A 21,658-nucleotide genomic window follows, 5' to 3' on the forward strand; every position below is an offset into this window, starting at 1 on the left:
ATTCAAACATGTATTTATTATGTGACRGAATCCTTTCTTTTCTTTTGCATGCCTTGAAGAATGCAATGCTGCTATTCAYAAGAAATGCATTGATAAAATCATTGGGAGGTGTACTGGTACTGCAGCCAACAGCAGGGACACAATGGTAAGAGCTGGAACAATAATTTAGAGTGTAATTATCTAATTAAACATTCCTGAACTAACAAAACYTTGTACAGAAGCTGCCAACTCCATTTGGGAGATGCTTGGCTGCGCAACCCGAGGTTCTGTCTTTGCTTGAAGTTGTGTAAAGTTCTGTAACACACAGTGGGAAAGCTTCCAAGCATGAAAAGTAGCTAAAAGCTCTGGGGGAGGGGGGAAGGGGTGGTGTGGATTGGGCAATCCATTTTTCTGCTGGATGAGGGAGCTGAGGCTGAGATGGAATTGTCCCTGTGCTCAGTTCCAGAAGGAGCGGTTCAACATCGACATGCCCCATCGCTTCCGAGTCTACAACTACATGAGCCCCACCTTCTGTGACCACTGTGGCAGCCTGCTCTGGGGGCTGGTCAAGCAGGGGCTCAAATGTGAAGGTGAGGAGGAGGAGGGAGCTGGGACCTCTCTGTGTTTTCCCAGAGCTCCCCCYGCACTGGAGACTGGCTGTTGCTGCACCCTGTGCCTTTGCATGTGTGTTGTGTAGGGTGGGATTCATCTCACCCATATGGGGTGAAAAAGGTTTTGTACTAAAGAGACACAGAGACACTGGGCTCATGAGATAGCTCAGCCAAGGTGAACTGCTGAAGGAGTGAGGAAACACTGCAGAGGTGTAATCTTCAGTGTTATCAAAATTACTGCTTTGGRAATAGCTGAACTTTGGTGACTGACTCAACATTGCACATGAAAGTGGGTTCAAAGCGTTTACTGTAAATATTGCTTCTGTAATTCTCCCACAAAAAGGCACAGTGATCCTTATTGTAACAGATTTTGAGAATAAGTGATGGTGATTGGAGGTTTTTTTCCTTGTGAGCCTTTTTTCTTTTTTAGCCTTCGTTGTGTTAAAGGATAAAAAACGCAGTTTCTGTTGCAATGACAGATCTCTGTCCAGTCTGGTTTTAAAAAAGGTTTCTGAACTACAGAAAAAACAGCCCTGTTTGTTGTAATGTCAGCATTTCCCTGATGCTTGTRTAACAATCCTTACATTTCTTCCAGAGTGTGGGATGAATGTGCATCATAAATGCCARAAGAAGGTGGCAAATTTATGTGGAATAAACCAGAAGTTGCTAGCTGAAGCTTTAAATCAAGTTAGCCAGGTAAGCTTTATTGCCATTTGTCAGGTAATYACTTGTTTTCAGAGCATTCTGGGGTTTCCACTTTATCTTTTCTGCATAATTTTTTATGGAGAACTGAGTTKGGAAAAGACRAAATGCAAACAGCTTTATCTTTTTWAATYTGACACTTACAGAGACTAACAAAGATATCAATGGCCTCAAATTGAAATAGTGGAGGGGGTATGCCACTTGAACAATTTTTTAAAAGGTGTGGTGTGATGCCAAGATTATTTTCTCCCTTTCTGTCAGTGGCATCACAATGCTAAATCTGTTTTTATATGCTTCAACTTTAAAATKCCATTTGAATTATAAAATTAAGTGAATAAGGAGAAATATACCAGGTATTCTCAATACATATACACATACAGAGAAAACTTCTCTGGAATTAATGCTGGTCCCACAGCTTACATTGTTCATCTCCTGCTGCAACATGATTCYTTTGTGGTCAACTTCTGCAAATAAAGATTCAGACAGAAGCTCTGAAATAAAACAGGAAAATATATCACAAAAGCCAACAGTGCTTCCTCTGAGYTGTGTATTCCTAAGCTCTCACAGGATATTTACTTTGAAAACAGTGAGAGCTGTTGTGCCAGCTCTTTCATGACACAGGAGCTCAATCTTTTCATTACTGTAATTTGATCCCAGGGATCTTCCATATCTAAAAGTTGTTTCTCTGTGCTAAAGATGGATGTCACATTTCAGATATGACTTCAGCATGTTGGGTGTAACAGTGATTCCCATCTCCTCTTTCACATGAACAACATCCAAGGGGACATTTTCCTAYAGTTAAAATTCTTCCCACTATGGATTCAAACCACTATACCTTTAATAATTTTGCAATGAACAACTTATTCTGTCCAGGAATTTCAGCGACTTACTTTCTTGCAGTGAAGGAAGTAAAGCAATTGGCTGATGTGAAGCTGTAACAAAGGTGACTAAATAACCTATGAACCAGACTTCTTGAGAAAAGATATATACTGGGAGTTAATAATTAAAAAGAAAAGTTTATGCTACTATCATGTTACATTTAAAGCTATTACTCTGTTTCTAAAGTAATAGTGCTAATATAGTTTCAAATGTTCCCCTTCTTCCCAGAAATCTTCACGAAGGTCTGATTCTGGATCTGTAGAAAGTGTTGGAATTTATCAAGATTTTGATAAGAAACATAAAGCTCCAGGAGGAGATGCAACAGGTGAGAAAACAATGTTTCAATACAGCCACTTACCTGCCAGACAATTTAAGTAGTTATTCATTCTTGCCTTATGTTAGACATTTTTTTTAATAAGTGCTGTTAAAAGGAAAAAAAAATCTATTTCTTTTTACCATCTCTGGCCACACAAAATGCTTACAGAGGAGTTGGCCCTTACGTTTAGGTTCACCAGTATTCCAGCAGCAGATGCATTGGGATACTGTGTCAGTACTTAAATTCTTACCCCGGGCTCTGAGTCCTGCAGTGTTTCTGCATCCATTGAACTTTCCCTGTTTTGATCAGCAGATAACAGCGAGTATGATAAGCTCTGGGAGGGGAGGTCAACCAACACAGCRTTGAGAATTTCAAGGAGAAAATTCAACACAGACAGCTTTGTCTTCCACAAAGTATTGGGGAAAGGAAGCTTTGGAAAGGTATGTAACAAACTGAGTGCTTAAGGGTCTGCCTCACTTGGTCTCTGCAATGTGATAAATATTTCCTTTAACCAGAAAGGTCTCACAGCTCCTTGGGCCAGTAATCTTTCCACAGAATTGTATACAGACATCTTTGTTGAAGACACTAAAAAATTCATCTGCTGAATCTTGTCTAAACTCAAAAGTGATTGATCATAGTAGTTTGTCAGTGTTTAGTACTGAGGCAGAGGAATTGTCCTTTAATGCACACATTAGAGATGGATATTTTAGGTTTGTTGTTCCCTCCATACAGAAACAGCCTCATAATGCCCCATGCAATGGCAGGGATGTTTGGGAGAGCAGTGTGACCTCCACAGGCTCTGTCACTGCTGTCTCTGAAACTCCAGCTCTAGTGACAGAACAGGCTTTGCATGGCTGCTGTTTATACCCTCACAAGACATTGACAGAACTCCTGTCCTGTGTGTGCTGRTTTTGCATGGCCTGGTTTTGGGGTGGGACACAGAAATGGCTTCTGTGAGGYGCTGCTGGAAAGTTCCACCATGACCAGCAGAGCAAATCCCTGATGGCTCTGAGGATGGACAGCTACTGGCCAACCCTGGGCCACATAGAGATGTTGGTTAYGTCTCTGTGGTAACACATTTAAGAAGAAAATCAAAACAAAATGGGACACAGCTTTTTTTCTAGCCAGGGAAGAGAAGGAGGTGAGAACATRTGAGGGGAAACAACCTGAAGACACCGAGGTCAGYGGAGAAAGGTGGGGGAGGAGCTGCTCCAGGCACCRGAGCTGAGATCCCTCTGCAGGCTGTGRTGAAGACTGTGGTGAGGTGGGCTGTCCCCTGCACCCTTGGGCTCYACAGGAGTGCAGAGATTCACCCACARCCCGTRGGGAGCTGCCCACRCTGGAGCAGTGGATGCCTGGAGGGGCTGTGATCCCATGGAGAGAGGAGCCCTGCTCCCAGGCTGGAGCAGCCTGGCCTTGGAGGACTGCACCCCGTGGATGAGTGACCACGCCACAGCAGTTTTGGGAGGACTGACTGCCCATGAGGGGCTCACATTGCAGCAGTTTTGGGAGAACAGGTGCTTGTGAGATGGAACCACGCTGGATAACTGTCTCCTGTGGGAGGGACCCCATGGTGCAGAAGGGGAAGGACTCCTCTCCCTGAGTGGCAGAAGAAGATCTCAGTGATGAACTGACCAAACCCCCCAATCCCTGTCTCCCTGCACTGTCGGTGGGAAGGAGGGAGGGGTTGGGGGGAAAAAAGGTGTCTTTAAGGGTTTATTTTACTTCTCATTCTTCTCCTCTGACTTGGTTAGTAATAAATTCACTTAACACCTCTAAGTTKAGCCTGTTTTGCCCTTGGAGTGTTTTCTCCAGGTCCTTATCTCAACTCATGACCCCTTCATTAAATTTTTTTCTCTCCTCTGCCCAGGTGTGGCAGGGGAGAGCAAGTGCGTGGCTGTCATGGGTGCCTGGTGTTTGGCCAKTGTCAAACCATGGCATTTTTTGGTGGAGAATGTGGGCAGTCATGGGGACTTGGAGTTAAAGATACTAATTGAGAGAAATAATGGGCAAAACAAGTATTAAATTGTGTTATTACATAGAGTAATAGTGGGAAATTTGTGTTGTAATTGTAGTGAAGGGTCCAGGGATAGATTTTGTGYGATTTGTCCTTTTTGTTCTGTGTTGTGATAATGGTATTTCTGGATTTGGTGTAGGGCAGCAGCTTTTCTTCTGTTGAGTTTAGTTGGTTTTTTTGGCTTTTGTTGGTCTAAGTGAAGATTGTATGTTGATTGGGGATTTTAGTAATTCCTAAATAAGTGATTCACAGAGGCAAAGGATGGAATGTGTTGGTTTTGCTTGGCCTAGTTTTTGGTAATGGGGAGGCCACGGAGGTGGCTTCTGGTGAGAAGCTGTTGGAAGCTTCCACCACGTCAGGCAGAGCCAATCCCTGATGGCTCTGGGGATGATGGACATGCTGCTGGCCAAGACTGGGCCAGTCACAGATGTTGGTTACGCCTCTGTGATAACATATTTAAGAAGAAAATCAAAACAAGGTGGGGGATGTAGTTTTTTCACAGCCAGAGAAGATGAGGAGGTGGGAACAGGGGAGGGAAACCACATGGAGACGCTGAGGTCAGTGGAGGAGCTGCTCCAGGCACCAGAGCCAGGATTCCTCTGCAGGCTGTGGAGATGACCATGGTGGAGCACTGTGCCCCTGCAGATATGGAGAGGTGCCCACACTGGAGCAGTGGATGCCTGGAGGGGCTGTGATCCTGTGGAGACCCAATGGAGAGAGGGGCCCTGCTCCCAGGCTGGAGCAGCCTGGCCTTGGAGGACTGCACCCCGTGGATGAGTGACCACKCCACAGCAGATTGGGGAGGACTGACTGCCCATGGGGGGCTCACATTGCAKCAGTTTTGGGAGAACAGGTGCTTGTGAGATGGAACCATGCTGGATAACTGTCTCCTGTGGGAGGGACCCCATGGTGCAGCAGGGGAAGGATTCCTCTCCCTGCGTGGCGGGAAGGACTCCCTCCCTGCGTGAAGGATCTCAGTGATGACCTGACCAAACACCCCACCCTTGTCTCTCTGCACTGTYGGTGGGAAGGAGGGAGGGGTTGGGGGGAAAAAAGGTGTTTCTAAACATAAAAAAATGTTTGCTTCTCATTCTTCTCCTCTGACTTTGTTTGTTAGTAATAAATGCACTTTGCACCTCTAAGTTGAGCCTGTTATGCCCTTGGAGTGTTTTCTCCTGTTTCTTATCTCAACTCATGACCCTGTCTTGGTTTGGATGCTGGCTGAATGCCAGGCACCCACARCACCTGCTCACCCACTCTCGCCCAGCTAGCTCAGTCAGTAAAGCATGGCACTCTTRATCCTGGAGTTGGGGGTTTGTGCCCCACATTGGGCACCAAAAGACAAGTGGGTGACCCTGGCTGGGTGCTCCTAAATCACTCTACCACTCCCTTTCCCTCAGACAGGGGAGAGCAAGATGGAGAACAGCCAGCAAGGGGAGATAAAATAGTTTCATTACAGCAAAGAAAAAGRGTAAGCAGAGACCTGCAYGTGCAAAAGCTAAAGGGAAAAAAGTCAATCTCTATTTCCCATGAGCAGCATTGTTCAGGCACTTCCTGGGAAKCAGGGCTTCAGCACACACAGTGGTTGCTCCAGAAGGCAAACACTGAAAACTCATGAATGCCCCCCTTCCTCCTCTCTCTCTTAGCTCCGTTATGTGAGCTGATGTCAGTGGGTGTGGAACATCCCTTTGGTTGATTTGGGTCAGCTGGCCTGGTTGTGTCCCCTCCCAGGATCTGCCTGCTCCCATCCCTTTGATGGGGAAAGGAATGTCAGGGATGCCCTGCAGTAGCCAAAACACTGAACTGTTATCAATGCCTGTCCAGCCACTCCTGCAAAGCACAGCACTGGAAGGGCTGTCAGCTTTACCTCAGACTCAATAGAGACCCTTTCATTAATTTTTTCTCTCCTCTGCCCAGGTGTGGCAGGGGAGAGCGAGTGAGTGGCTGTGGTGGGTGCCTGGCATTTGGCCAGYGTCAGACCATGACATTGAGCACAAGGACCATGTACCACAATCTCCTCATCTCAGTGTTCAGCAGCTTCACCTTTCCARACCTCCCTCATCTTTCCCATTTAAATGTGGTTTTTGAATTGTCAGTGCACCTGCTGTGAACATTTTTGGCTTTCCCTCTCTGATATAATCAGCAATAGTCTTTCCTACATGTGCTGTACTCTTATTTTTTTTTTTTTTTTTTTTTTTTTTTGGTAGGTTCTGCTTGCTGAGCTGAAAGGGAAGAATGAATTCTTTGCTATCAAAGCTCTGAAAAAGGACGTGGTGCTAATTGATGATGACGTGGAATGTACCATGGTGGAAAAGCGGGTCCTTGCTCTTGCCTGGGAAAATCCATTTCTCACACATCTTTTCTGCACATTTCAGACAAAGGTAAGAAAAAATCCCATGGTGACAGCAACACAACAGACTGAGCCTTTTAATGGATGCTGTTACCAGCAGTCAAATGAAAGTAATTTAGTGATGCAATAATTAAATGTCCTTTTCTTGTGCTCTGCAATAATTCATGGGCCTATTGGAAAGTAAATATGAGTATGACCAAACGTATCTTGGTATGGAAAGAATAAAATCAGAAAAACACATATGCAGTCTGGAATAAGAGGGAGTTTATTTTAATCACTGTTTGATCTGAGCTTCACCCTTGGAGAGGGGAAAAAGAATGACTGTCACAGGTAGAAATCAGTAAGTCTGTATAAATGTGTATTTTTTTTAAGTCCAGAAAGTCACAGAATACAAGCTCAGATATTTACCTTTACAATACCAGGCCACTCAATTCTGTAGGAGCATCACAGGGTGCATGAAACTCAAATCCTTGAGGAGAAGAGGGAAGTGGCTGCTTGGTCCCCTATAGGCACCCTGCTACTTCATCTGTGGTTGGGATAGCATCAGTAATTGTTCCATTCCCTGGTTATTTGCAAAAGGATCATTTGTTCTTCGTTATGGAGTTCCTGAATGGGGGAGACCTGATGTTCCACATACAAGACAAGGGGCGTTTCGAYCTCTACAGAGCAACGTGAGTCCTCAACCCTTCATTCCCCATTTCCAGCAATTATTTTGGTCTCTGGGTTTACTGATTCTCATTCTGTGCCCCTCCTTACCTGCAGTCAAGTTTCAGTTCCTGATGACTGAAAAGATATTTCCAGGCACTGGTTGAATACAAGGAAGAATACGTGGTGGAACACACATCACACTCAATGATGTGTGGAGCTGGGCTTTCTTGATTTACAGAGCAGTGTGATGTTTTACTTTATGGGATGCTTGTACCTAGGGGTGCAAAATAAACTGCAACATGAGCCAGCCCTGAAAAGCAAAAGGTACAGCTTCAGTGTACTGTGGGACAGTGTTCTGATGGAAAAAAAATGGAAAACAGCATGGGGGGAGTGGAAATTCAACTATTACTGCTAAATTGACATGATAGTACAAAAACGCCTGTACATTCCACAAGATGCTAATAAATTCGTTGAGCACTTTGTTTAGCGAGTGCAATTGTGTCAGTTATCTATGACATAAGTTTTCAGCTCCAGTGATCTTTGAAGGATGTAAAAATACTGTATTATAGTTACTTTAGCTATCATTTTTAGTTTGAGGTCAGTTTCTACTTCTCCCACCCAAACCCAYAGGAGTTTTTAATGACATCATTGAAGGGGTGGCATGTAAAACCTTACAAAGCAACAGTGCCAGGGGTGCTGCACCTATTGGTAAGCACCAGGAAAATTGCTTTGGTTACTGGCCCTGCACTCGGGGATGATGACTGGATGGGATCAGAACAAAAGTCTGGTATCAACAGCCAGTTCTGTAGGTCAGGGCAAGATCTCTTCCCACTCTGCCCAGCAAAAATCTGGATAAAGCACCTCCAATTTACCTGCATCCCAGAAAACATCCGTATATCTGGCATCCTCTCCTGGTATATTCTGTGCCTATTTGTTTTGGGTCAACATTCTTCTGCTATACAGAAATGGAAATAGTCTATAATTTTAAAAATATTTTAATATTTTTGGGGCAGAGGGAAGTACTCTTTTAGAGTTTCCTTCATGTCCCCTAGATTATCACCTCTTTTTTTTTGAGGAAGTGAATCTACTTTTCAGCCTGTCTGTTGTGACCAGGCAGGTGCAGAGGGAGRAGGTGAGGCCCAATTCAAACCTTGCCATTGGTGCCCACCCCTCCTACAGCAATCCTGGAGAGCTGAGCTCCCAGTGGCTGTCTTTCAAAAGGCTAAAGCCACACACAGACTGTTATTAAAGAAGTGGAAAGGGATGATGTTCTCTGAGGGAAGTGGGTTGAAGCCTTCCAGCAAATCGCTGTCGTGTCCCCTCTGCTGTTTGGTGTTGGACACTGCCGATGTGTGGTGAAGGGATTAACAGCAGTTTACAGCATCTGGCTGCTTAAACACTATTGGGTATATTGGGATTTAAAGGTGTGCACACTGCTTCTCACTCCATGAAAARATGCCCACAGTATTATTTTGGCTACTTGCATTGACTGGGCTGTAACTGAGCAAATATTAAAAGATTTGGTTTTGGTCTTTTCAGGTTTTAYGGAGCTGAAATTTTATGTGGGCTCCAGTTTCTTCACAGCAAAGGCATTATTTATAGGTGAGTACCAGCTGGCTCCAAGGCTGCAACCTGGGAATTGTCTCAGCACTTCATGCATCTTTGAATTCCTGATCCATGTAACAAGTACAAGCTGTCTGTCAGAGATCTGATGTAGTTCCAAGGCTATTAACATGCCTGAGATGAATCTCTATTTGTGTTTTTTTCCTTGGCAACTGGAATGGTATTTGTGTTACACAAAAGCAGTTTTGTTTCAGCTCTTTTTAAACACTGCCTTCAAATCGTGAGTCTATTTAGTTTGGAGGTGAGGGAGARGGTCCTTGAGGCTCTCGGTTCCCATTGGCCTGGAGCAAACCACCAAGGTGAAAGTTGCCTTCAGGTGAAATCACAATATTGATGCTTCTGCCTCACCAGGTTGAAGCATCAGGGGCCAGACCCTGATCCACTGCTGGTACTGGGAACTTCAGTTACCCAGGAGAAAAGACTGCCCGGTTCTTTGTGAAATTCTCTGCTCTATTTCAGTCTGTCTTGGTAAGCAGAGGGCTGTTCAGTTTCTCTTCAGCCTGCCCTCCTTGGTATGTGCTTTTKCAGCCAGATGGACAAAAAATGCATCCCGGTCAAAGGGAGGGAATGTAGCTTTTGGAAACTGCTGGGAAAAAGAGCTCTTACTTGGTTGAATAGTGTTATTCTGAGAAAAGACATCAATAAGCCACTTCACAGGCCATGCCACAACACATGAACTCGTGCTGGAACCAGGAGCAAGTCACAGGTAGTGTTAAGAGTTGGGCAGGTTTCAAACAGTCAAATTCCTGCCAAAGGCTCTCAGAAACCAACACAATCCTCCTTTTGAGCCCTGGAGCTGGGGCAGCACTGCTGTGTCAGCTGCTGGGGCATTAACTCACGTCACCTTCCAGCAGCAACAGAAGCTCTGGCTGAGCTTTTGGATCTGAAAGCAAATGTGGAAGATTATAAAGTCACACTCTATATATGTACCTCAGCCTCTTTTTTCTCTGACAAGAGAGAATTCTTCCCTTGTCTCTGTACATACAAAGTACCATTTTGTATGGATAGTGTTGATGGATGATTATTTCCTTGAAAAGCCTCTGTGTGTGCAGTATGAGAGGTGTTTATCAGTGAAGAAGCTGTGCACATCTGGTTACAAAATGACTTAAAGCACAACATCTTTTCAACACTTTTTGCAGAGACCTAAAACTGGACAATGTGATGCTTGATAAAGAAGGCCACATCAAAATAGCTGATTTTGGAATGTGCAAAGAAAACGTTTTTGGTGACAACAAGGCGAGCACTTTCTGTGGGACTCCCGACTACATCGCTCCCGAGGTCAGTATGGCACACACAGACACTGCTGGGATGGATTGAGTGCCCTGATGGCAGAAGAGCTGCTGTGATTTATCACCTYTTTGTAGACTAATAGTTCAGGACAGTTTAAGTCTAATTAGAGGTAAAAATCAAAGAAAAAAATTGTATCTGCATTCTTTATAAAAGGTACTTGATATTTTAAATATTCTGTAGCTTTAAACTGAAACAATGTGATTTTTCAAAGTTAAAATGCTCAGTTTTTTAAGACCTGGAGATTCGTTGTCACCGGCACATACACAGGGCTCCTGCAGAATGAATTTATGTATGTGCACTGCAAATAGAGAAGAGACTTGTGCCTATACAAACAGCCAGAATTTAAAACAAAAGGAGTTCCTAAGGGGAATCTCACTGCGTTAAATTCTGTGTTATTTAAAATTAAAAAAAAAAAAACTCATTTGCAAGGTAGCTCAACTAAGGTATTTAGCTTTTAATGCTATAAATTATGTCAAAGTTTTCCATAGGTATCCACTTTGCATCACTGTTTGCTTCTCCCTTCATCTTTTAAGGAAACTAGAGAGGATGTTTTTTAAGTCTATGGTTATTTAAAGTTAAGGGAGAGAATTTCTGAATGAGAGCAAAGACCTGTCCAGGGAGCTGGCTACACTCCCACAAACAGGAGCCATTGGTAAAACCACAGCTGTACATCAGTGTCCCCATTTCCAAGACAGATGGATTTTATTTTCCCTAAATGCTCTAGTTATTAAAGATTCTCTCTTGAAACACCTCTCCTGGTTTTGGGGATGTATTGCTTTTTCTTACTACTTACTTGTATTCCTTCCTGCRTGGCCCCAGATCCTGCAGGGTTTGCGGTACACCTTCTCTGTGGACTGGTGGTCGTTTGGGGTGCTGCTCTATGAGATGCTCATTGGCCAGTCCCCTTTCCATGGGGATGATGAAGATGAACTGTTTGAGTCCATCCGAGTGGACACTCCTCACTACCCACGCTGGATCACCAAGGAGTCAAAGGATATCTTAGAAAAGGTAGGAGCGGTGATGAGCGTGTGGGTCCAGTCTCTGTCCAGGGAGGGACAAATCTGGGCTTTGGAAAGGAGCTGTTCATCAGCAAACTGCTCTTACAATGGAAATCCAGGTCACATGAATTACTAAAGCTCYGTTTGCTGTCAGCACCTTTAGTTGTTTTAGCACCATACCCGTTATTCTTCCACTGCCAGGTGCCTTTGGAGCAGCTGTAACAGGTTATTGGGTGTCTTCTCTTGCAGCTCTTTGAAAGGGATCCAGCAAAACGACTTGGGGTCACTGGGAATATCAGAGACCATCCTTTCTTCAAAACAATCAACTGGACAGCACTAGAGAAGAGGGAGGTGGAYCCTCCCTTCAGGCCAAAAGTGGTATGTGGGTTGTTCTTTGTTCTTGGTAAAAAGCATCCTGGGGATAAGGGATAAATTCTGTATCTGGGTGAAGTACCCCACTGCCCTTTTCTCCTCACATTTTACAAATGAGGAAGTTGTGTATCTGCAACCCCATTGTTCATGGATGGTTCAGTTACACACAAGTGCACTGTGCTCCTTTGACTGCCCTGAGATCTTCCTATTAAGAGTCTCTTGAAGAAAACRTTCAGGAAAACCAACAGATAACTTTGACCTCCATTCCCCTCATGTTAGGAATGTTCACAGTTCGTTGCAGTTTTCTTTTCTGAAATGCCACATGGGAGGAGCAGCTGTAGCTCGAGGCTGCTCACTTGATTCCTGACTGTGGGCACTCTGTGCAAACATTAAATCTTGCTGCTTGAAACTCACCCAGGTGTCTCCAAGGGGGCAAAAACCAGCATTCTCTACGCTAGTGAACTTAGAATTAATGTACATTCCTGATGTCACCTGAAAAAAACATCTAAAGAACAGACTGTAACTCACAGTCTGTATCATAGTGGGATGCTGCTGCTTCAGCTCACCTGGTTAAAAATCCAAACCAGTGCTTCTCCAGCCTGTTACTGGAACAGGGGAAATGATCTGGGGCAACAGTCTCTTTAAAATGTACTCAGTGGGAAATCTAGAAACATAAGGATCCTAYAAACACTAATCTTTGGTGGTTCAAAGTGTAAAACAGTTTTTAGTTACATCAATATTTATGAAACACAAAGCAGCTGTTATAGGGCATTGCTTTTTTCTCTGACCAAGTACAGGCTGTAAAATGCTCTCAGGAATTTAACATTTTGGTTAATAACAAGAAATATTTGCCTTACGTGTAAGTAAATGCTGCATTGCCCTTGTCAATAGATAACACTGGGTTATTATCCAAAGATTTTCACAAATCTAGCTGGTTCTTCTCCAAAGTAACCTGGGTGTGTTTTTTCAGTTGGTTTCCAATTTACAACAAGAAATTGTCTGATTATAGTCTTACAATCTTTTTAAAATAGGCTAAAATTAGATTTTTTTCTCTTAAGCAGGGGAAGGAGGGAGGGAGCTCAATGATTAACTTCCCCACCTTCTGTATTTAAGTAATTTGTTCTGGAAGAAAATGGCAAAGTTTCCCTCAACCTGTTTTTCCTCTCTAACACAGAAATCAGCAAGTGACTACAACAACTTTGATAGAGAATTTCTGAGYGAGAAGCCAAAACTGTCTTACAGTGACAAAAATCTGATTGAGTCCATGGATCAGTCTGCATTTGATGGATTTTCTTTTATTAACCCTAAATTTGAGCAGATCTTGAACAAGTAAGCCTCTGAACAGTTGGACTTTAAAGCAGGGTTACACATTACAAACCCAGACTCCAAGTGTTAATGCACTCCAATGATGTCGATACTCCAGAATACACAGTAGTGTGATGAATTATGTTCAACTCCTGATTTATTGGCAGTGTTTTTATGCATGGTTGGGTTTAAGGTATGTGAATCATGTGCATTATTTTCTCTGTGTGGGAAAATGTAAATTCTGTTTGGTACTTGAATGTAGTTATGTTATATATATATAAAAATGTGCTGTATATTTTGCTCGAGAGAAGACATTGGGGAACAAAATATGTCTTTTTAAAATGTGTTTGAGCCCTTGGTTCTTTTATTTGTCTTCAAGTAAAAAGAAGTTTAATGTAACTTTCATTCATGGCTCTATGATTTTTAACAACATATAATTTAACTCACTTGTCTGTAAACTACAGTGAAAAAACACTTGGTCAGTCCTGATCGCTTTCTTAAAATATTTATGTTTTCATGAATTAACCAAAATGAAGAATCAGGCAAAAGCAGAGATTCCTAGTGTAACACACCAGTTGCTGTGAGAAACAGTTCAGGGCTGCTTTTGCTGATTAAATGCTACAGWTTTATTCCAAGGCAGTCCAAGCATGAGACAAAGAAGCCTAAACATCCCYGAGCAGCCCCWTCGTGCCTGGGAATGTGGGGTTCTGCCACTAAATGCCATTTCCAATTAACASACACCWCAATCACAGCATGACASAATCCAGGTGATGACTGTGGAGTTACTTGCCTGCTCTGCCTGAGCAATTATTCTGTTTAACTGCCAAACACAAAATCCTTCTTCCCGTTTTCTTTGCTTGTTTGTAACACAGCAGCTGTGGCTCCTTCTGCGTGCTGCTAGAAGGGCACAAAACCAAATCCTGCTTTGTTCCAACACCTACTTCTGAATTTTGATCCTTAATCATTAGTTTTATCTTTCTCATTRAAGTAATTACTGCAAAGCTCCTTCCAAAACCTTCTCCTTGAAGTCAGCAAATAAAATTCAGGCTGAGGCAAGGTTCCTTACTTCTGAGGAGCTTTCTGTATCTTGTAACTATTGCAAATTATTTGATTTTCTCAACACTGAGCAGGTGGAAAAAAAGGTACATGTGTCAGTTCATGCAAGAGTTATGAAACACTACAGAGCTCCTAGGAGCACCCTGGAGATTCTGGGTAGTTTCAGACTGTTAATCCTGCTGAAAGAGCAGGAGAAAGCTYTAATAGTTTTGTAGAGAACTAAAAAAAATACAGTGCTGCCTTTGTTCTGCTCCTAAAGAACAGCTCTAGTTTATTGTTAGAACTCAAGTAATGCCAGCATGACTTGGATGCCATTGGAGCCTGCAGCAGATTGAGGCTGGGAGGGGCAGAACACAGCTGGCATTTCCAAACAGCCAGGGCTGGCCTGGTTTACAAACCAAACCCCTGTCCAAGGGCAACGAGCAGTGCCCTGCCCTGCAAGGAGCTGTGGGGAGAGCAGGAGACTGGGGTTTGCCCCTTCACATGACCTAYAGAGTCATTTCTGCTTTGCCATTTTTCACCAGAAAGTGATTCTGCTTTCCAAGGCTAGAGCTGGGCCCTTGCACCTGAGCACAATCACATTTCTAGGTAAGAAGGAACAAATGTGGGTGCCAACAGCAGTGGGTATTTGAAATGAATTACAAGTGTAGCCATTGTTCCTTGTGGGAGCACTGGCTCCCTGCCCTCACCTGCTTTGCTCTGGTGTCACAAGTGTCAAACCTGCTCCAGCAGCTTCACACAGCAACTCCTGCAGCTGGCATTTGACTGAGGTWCAGGAGCAGCTCCTGCTGCCACAGCTGTGCCCGACTGCACTTGTGCCACGGGGCACAGACCCCTTTCCTGTGCAGAGCTGCTCCCCCCTTCCTTCCCTGCAGCACTGTCCTGTTCAGCGGCTGCAGCACTGCTCCCTCCCCACAGCACAGGCACGGAAGCTCCAGAGCCGGGTCCCTCCTCTGCTGCATCCCAGGGCCACCTGGGGGCACCAAACGGCCGGGTTCAGCCACCCATCAGCTCTGGCTCATCCTCATGCTACAGAAAGATTCAGCTGGTAAAAGATTTTATCCAGAAAGCAGCCTAAAAGCTCTAAAACAAGCAAGAAAAATCACCTCCTCCCCCAACAGAAATACACAGTGGAGTTAAAAAACAACGCAAACACTCCTCCCACCTAGCAGACAAGATACAAGTGGTTATGAGTTGGGGAGATGTAGACAACCAAGACATGGAAATTTGAGTACATAATTCTAAAGCCACAAAGCAGTAATTTATTTYGTCCTTATCCTTCAGAATGACAGGTAGCCCTGCAAATYTAATGCCCTCCACCTCCCCATGCARACCTGTACTGACAGGCAGCATTTGGCTGTTGATTTTCAGCTTTCTCAGAACAGCAGCAGCATTTTCAAGACAATGTAAGAACAGTGTAGCTCTGAGAGCGTGGATCAGATCTTAACMCCAGTAACCAGGTAAATCTAATAAAGTCTTACCTTTCTCCTCCACTGTGTGCAAATCCCAGTGTGCATTTATTTAATCAGTTCTTCCAACTTCTTCCTCATTACTGAGTTTCTTACTTAAATCACAGTTATTTGYCAGAGTAAACAGCCACAGGGGTGAATTAATTTAATTCTTACACTTATGTATAAACTCCTTCAACGCAGCTGGTGGAAGCTGTGGAACCCTGCTGAGGCTCAGGAGCACTCACCTGGCATTTCAGCCACTGGAAAKGGAGGAGGAAAGAAAAACACACACTGCTGCACTTTGTAGCATTTGATCTTTATTACCTGGATCAAAGGTCAAATGATTACATTTGTCTGAAAGATCACAACGAATGCTGTAAGAAAGGACAGTTTAATCCCATTTGAGAGACTGCATCTGAGCCAGGCACACACGACAGTCAGAGGCAGTAAAAGAAATGGGTACAAACACAGAAGGTCAGGACAAGCGTTTTCCCCTCTCCTGTCAGTGACTATTCTGGCAGGAGGGGGACACACACACACTTTTAGAAGGTGACAGTAATCTGCAGTTCTTAACTGTGCCTTCCTAGAACAGCGGCTRTGGTTACGCCCTGGGAGAACCCAYCACTCCAAATCTACATTCACCTCAAATCTACATTCATCATCTACACCCRCTCTCTCCAGCCAGGGTCAGATGCAGTCACTGGTTTAGTACYTTCCTACAGTAGAACCAACAACTTCATTTTTTTTTCTCTTCAAGTATCAGCACTATAGTTTATTTACACTTGTATACAACTCTTTTTACTGAACACCCATTGTAGTAAAACACTCATCACAGTATATTTGAAAGCAGGCTATAAAAATACCTACTGTACATAGAACATGTAGCCTGGAKGATGTTACAGCACCTCTGACAGGTCAGAGAGGTAAAACAAAGGGAGAGGAGACATTTCAAGCYGTGCTCACCAGCGAAGAGGAGCAGTCCCTGGGCACAGCCCTCACTGGGGGAAGCATTTCTTCCTACATTTCTTCAGCCAGGTCTAAGCTCACTATCTGCCACTAAAATCCCACTCTTCTAACGMAGCCTCCTGGGATTTTTGCAGATAAAGCCTGACATTCTCAGTGTAGAAAGCTGTTTAATCACCACTCCTGTCCCGAGGGCTGCCTAGGGCACARCCCAGCTTTCCCACACCAAAGCAGGAGGGGAAATTACTCCTTCAGTTGTCCTTGTTAACGACACATCGATAAATTAACTCCTCTGAGCAGTGCCAGGAGGACTCTCCTCACCCCACARCTACGGCACAGCTGAATTAATAAAGGTCTGAAATGGCATTACCATAACATAACACACACAACACACACAAAGCTTTAGACAGCAGCGCTTGAAGCAAGTGTTTCTGGTCATTCTGCACCCTACACATTCCTCCTCTGAAACAGAACCCAGCAATGCACTATGGCTTACTTCCAGAGCTGAATATATTGCTGAATTTAGCTTATTAAAAAAAAAAAAAAATCACAACAGCAGCACATTATTTTATAAACCCTGCACAAACAAAAGACAATTTAGCCCTTGCCTGCAAAACTATGTTACCAGGGCCTGGTATTTCACACAGGAATTCAGGAAAGGAAAAAAAAACCAAAACAATAAAACAACCCCAACAACTTACATGGTAAAAGCTCAATTAATTGAAGAGAATCCTTAGAAAAAACACAGTCCAACTACCAAAGAATAGCTCTTCTCATTTCAGAGCTAGAGCCAGCGGCAGTGCTGGCAGCTCCTTTCAGTTATCTGATAACACACATAMAAAATACACTTTGATTTAGTACAATTAAAAGGTTGTGACCTCAAYGGACACAAAAAATTCCATTTTTAGCACTGGAGTTTCACTAGGCATAAAAGGGTGATGAAGAATTGGGATGATGGAATGTGCTTAAAAACAATACAAAAAAATCCCAAGGCAGGTGTGCTATGTTAAAAATTATTTTAGAATTTACCTGATGGTTTTTGTTGCATGARCTGTTAGAATGGTTAAACTCACCTAACCTTTCTGTACTGTTTCCTGATGTACAYATTAAATGTGGCTATAAAAGAGAAACATATACTTTTATGTTGAAATTAATTCCAAAAATTCCCTAAAAAAATAACCACAGGCAGCTTTTCCAGCCCTTGACAGGCTGAATCCTTTTCCCTTCCAGTCTCAGAAAAGCTGCTCATCCCCTCCTGTAACTGCAGCAGAAAGGACATGTCTTTCTCTGTCTCTCTTGATTCCTTCCCCAATTGTCACTCACACTCATGTTCCCCTCCACTGCCCTCCAAAATACACCTGGGTCTCTGGAAAATGTAAAAATCTTGCTCAAACAGCAGAATCTTCCAGGCAGCAAATSCAGCTTTAATGCTTTGGTTTTCCAAAAGGAACATCTTCCTTGGAAATTTCAGAAAAATTTTAGGTTGTGATTGGCAAACCAAAGTTCAATTTAAAACACAGGACAATTATCAAATGTGATAGGATTCCCCATTTAAAGCAGCTTTGCAACTTGAAGCCTCCAATGCTCAAAATGTAGAATTTCACCCATGTTAAATACACCATCAAAAAAACTCCATGTAATTCTAGGCAATCATTCACAGTAAAAATAAGAGAACTCTTAGAAAAAACACTTACAAAAGAAAATAAAATCGAGTTAAAATCTGACAGTGAAATCAACACGGGCAATTAACCATCTTGCATTATCCACAGATGAACAGTAAAATCCCACTGAAATGCACAAATTTACATAAGAAAAATCTAAAACCAACTCTGCTTGCCACAATCTTTTTTTTTACTGATACCTTTCGGCACCGGGAGTTATCCACAAGCACAGGTTTTCTCCAAAGAAGTGGAACCACATTCGAAATGTGTCGAAGGGAAGGGGAGGCGCGTTGATCCCACCGCGCTGCTCCGGGCCCTGAGCTGCTGGAGGAAGGGCTGCTGCYCCGGGAGCTGCAGCTATAGGTGGGTGGGGACTGTCCTCAGAGCTTCTTCTCTCGACCGATTCACACCTACATTCTGCACATTTAAAGACAAAAAAAAAAATAAAAATTAAACCAAAGGTTTCACAGCTGGCCGCAGTTTTTGCTCAACATGCAGCTGTTACATGATGCAAAAGATGATCAAGTTTTAATGCATTTCCTCAAAACGCTCTGTAAAACACAAGGAAAGGGCCCAGCCCCTGAGCAGGACCTTGTCCCAGTGCTGGGAGCTCTACAGAGCCCCTTGGACACCCAAAAGCAGGATCTCTGCTGCCAGTGAAAAGCATCCCTCAGACCTGTGTCACACCAGTTCTGGCAGGACAAGTGCTCCCTGTACACCATATGCAGATCTCAGTGTTATGGATTTTAAAACCTTTTTTTCTTTTAACCACTGCTTTAACCACAKTTTTCTAATTCACTGTCTCTCCCAGTCTTTATGCATGTAAGGAAAAACAGAACSCTGAAAAGGATATAAACCACATAATCACTAAAATCCTGATGGAGGGAAGCCCACCTCTCCCTGTTCCAAGCACACTCCAGGAAATGACTCCTTAGCAGCAGCARCCATAAAGCCAATTCTGATCCTATCTGTGAGCAGCCAAGTCACTGGAAGAACTCTGAGTAAYGCCCTGAAGAGCTGGTAACATCAAGTGTTCCCTAAAGAGCTGGTAATATAAAGTTTAAATGYACTTTGGGATACACAGACATGTGGCAGATGTCGCACTGACATCAGGGAATGCTCCAGTGGTTTTATAACCACATTTATTAGAGTTTACATTCAAAACRAGTCTCTCCAGTCCAACTCCAGGGAAAGAAGAGCCCCACCAGCACACGGTGAGCACAGTGTGTCAGCACACGCAGACACACAACTCCACCAGTCCAAACTCATCAACTCAAAAAGCAATTCAATGCCCTCCCCAAGCCCAGTTTCTAGATTTTTCAGCCATTTCTTACAAAAGCAGGATAAAGAAGCAGCACCAGATTCTCTTTGGAGATTAATTTCTGCCAACATTGCTCTGCCCTACCAGTTCTCCTACATCCATGTGAGCCCTTTCCTTTGCCATCAGCCTTCAAACCCTTGGGTAAATCCCCATTTTCCACCATAAACACCACAGCRAGGTTTCTGGGAACACACACACACAGAGTAAATACTGCCAGACAGAGTCATCCAAGTACTGGAAATGCCTGCACCCACCAGCACATGGCCTGACCCACTCTCACATCTCTGTGAAAGAAAGCAAAGCAACAACCCTATTTCAAAARGAAGCTTCTACAAGAAGCATCTCCTCTTCAGAATGGGGAAAACATCAGAAAGCATCGATATCTAAGAACACAAGGAACTGGCAAGACAAGTAATATTCTGCATGGCTGTAGAAGAGAAAAAAAGCCAACAACGAACCAACAGAACATGCTGGCATTTAGTGTGTTTATTTGTGTTTTTCTTAGCAACTGATGCAAAATACCCAGAAATTCCTTGGGACTGCAGAGAGGTCTCCACAGGCACTCCCAGAATACTGGCTGCAATCTTTTAAGCTGAACATCTGATGTTGATTCAAAGAAAATTAAATGGAGCATGAAATGGAGCATCAAAATGCAGAAATCCAGAGGTACTGAAAATTAGTCCACAAGCAGCAAGAACTAGACAGCTCAAACATRAAGCTAAACGGAAATGAGGTGATTAAGGCAAGGTAGAAGATACAGCTTATTTCAGTCAATGAGAGGTATCGGATTAAAGCAGCATTTTAACAACTCAAACAGACCCAAAGGGAATATTTATAAGCAGGCAAGAAAGCTGAAAGCAGAAAAAGCTTGAATTTGAGTAAACATGAACAGGCTGTGGAAGCAGTGTGCTGAACTGTCAAGAGTAAAGGAAGAAAACTGGGATAAACCCTGATAAACACCCCTAAGGGCTTATTAAACAAACWCAATAGCCAGCAGTGAGACCAGATGAACAGGGGCTTAGAAAGGGACCAATATCCTCATTAACAATAAGTGGATTTTTATTCTTAGGGATCCCATTAGATGAGATGATGGCAGCTGGGATTGTACCCACTTCCAGAACAGCCACGGGCACTGTGAGGGGAAAGCCACGCAACAAGGATGGTGCTGCTGCTTAGAAAAGTGACTGAGGTTTCATCCTTACTTTTGGGACACAAGGTATCCCTGAAACTGCTTGACCATCCTGGGAACAGCCACACACCAGCTGCAACACGGTCTGGAGAGCCCAGGAAACCCAGGAGGCAGAATAAACCCCACAGAGCTCTCCTAAATACTGTTCCTACCAGGCCATTCCCCCTGTTCCTTGGCCAGCCCCTGCAGGAGCTTGCTGCTGCCAGAGCCTGCCCCTAGAGCAGTCTGCTGTGCCTTGCACAAGAGTCCAACTCACCCAGTCCTTCCTGGAAAGACTCAAAGTACACACATTAACTCAAATACCCTGCTCTACCACTCTTGCTGTTCTCATTATATTCTGCTCTTTGTACACATTTTTCCTAAAAGACCAAGCCCTCCCTAGCAAAATGCTGGGGGTCTCCGAGGACAGGCCCCATTTTCGGTTTTACTTTGACTCAGCTACGTGTGATCTTCAYAGCAGAACAGGAAGATCTTGCAGAAAGGCTCCAGCAGGGAAAAGCAGGAACTCCAGAGACAAGAACCAGCCCAAACATAAACAGAGAAATAAASAGCACAATATAAACACCCAGCACTCTCTCAGCCAGTATCCCCCTGGCAAAGCTGTGCCACAAACCACCACTGATGCTGCCCATCCTGCAAATGGCCTTGCTTTTACTGACAAAGACAGGGCTGTTGAGCAATCCTGCTGTAAGAGGAGACCCCTGAGAGCATTCTGCTTTTAAATATCCACTTCACTCAGCTGCACATGTYAGCACAGTGAGTGCTGTGCTCAGCAGAGAACAACAAGCACACACAGCCCCAGGAAATGTGGCTGGCAGCAGCTGGCAGGAATGGAGGGTCCTGGGTGCTCCTGCTGCTTCTCCTCCCTCTGCAACCTCTGCCAGCCACAGAGCAGGCAAACTCTGCTTTCCTCTCTGGCCAAGCTCC

At 43.8% G+C, this 21,658-nt stretch overlaps 2 protein-coding genes across 3 annotated transcripts in view; one reads left to right on the forward strand and one right to left on the reverse strand.

The window, feature by feature from the left end:
• Positions 1–13,489, forward strand: part of PRKCD (protein kinase C delta) — a 61,026-nt gene extending 47,537 nt beyond the window's left edge. The window contains exons 7-18 of one of the 2 annotated variants that reach the window (XM_057367986.1): positions 60–145; positions 440–569; positions 1,186–1,286; positions 2,400–2,496; positions 2,797–2,927; positions 6,712–6,885; positions 7,434–7,525; positions 9,042–9,104; positions 10,265–10,403; positions 11,235–11,423; positions 11,663–11,791; positions 12,960–13,489. In XM_057367986.1, coding sequence (XP_057223969.1) covers positions 60–145; positions 440–569; positions 1,186–1,286; positions 2,400–2,496; positions 2,797–2,927; positions 6,712–6,885; positions 7,434–7,525; positions 9,042–9,104; positions 10,265–10,403; positions 11,235–11,423; positions 11,663–11,791; positions 12,960–13,118 — 1,490 coding nt within the window. In that variant the 3' untranslated portion in view covers positions 13,119–13,489. The remainder of the gene's footprint in view (positions 1–59; positions 146–439; positions 570–1,185; positions 1,287–2,399; positions 2,497–2,796; positions 2,928–6,711; positions 6,886–7,433; positions 7,526–9,041; positions 9,105–10,264; positions 10,404–11,234; positions 11,424–11,662; positions 11,792–12,959) is intronic. The other variant, XM_057367987.1, reaches the window with a different exon arrangement.
• Positions 13,490–18,436: 4,947 nt separating this feature from the next.
• Positions 18,437–21,658, reverse strand: part of LOC130574658 (6-phosphofructo-2-kinase/fructose-2,6-bisphosphatase 4) — a 48,679-nt gene continuing 45,457 nt past the window's right edge. Inside the window, exon 14 of the mRNA XM_057367991.1 lies at positions 18,437–18,638. Coding sequence (XP_057223974.1) covers positions 18,579–18,638 — 60 coding nt within the window. The 3' untranslated portion in view covers positions 18,437–18,578. The remainder of the gene's footprint in view (positions 18,639–21,658) is intronic.

This window comes from Malurus melanocephalus, unplaced genomic scaffold (assembly GCF_030028575.1).
Source record: "Malurus melanocephalus ecotype Western Australia unplaced genomic scaffold, MMel_1.1 scaffold_87, whole genome shotgun sequence".
Taxonomy (NCBI): domain Eukaryota; kingdom Metazoa; phylum Chordata; class Aves; order Passeriformes; family Maluridae; genus Malurus; species Malurus melanocephalus.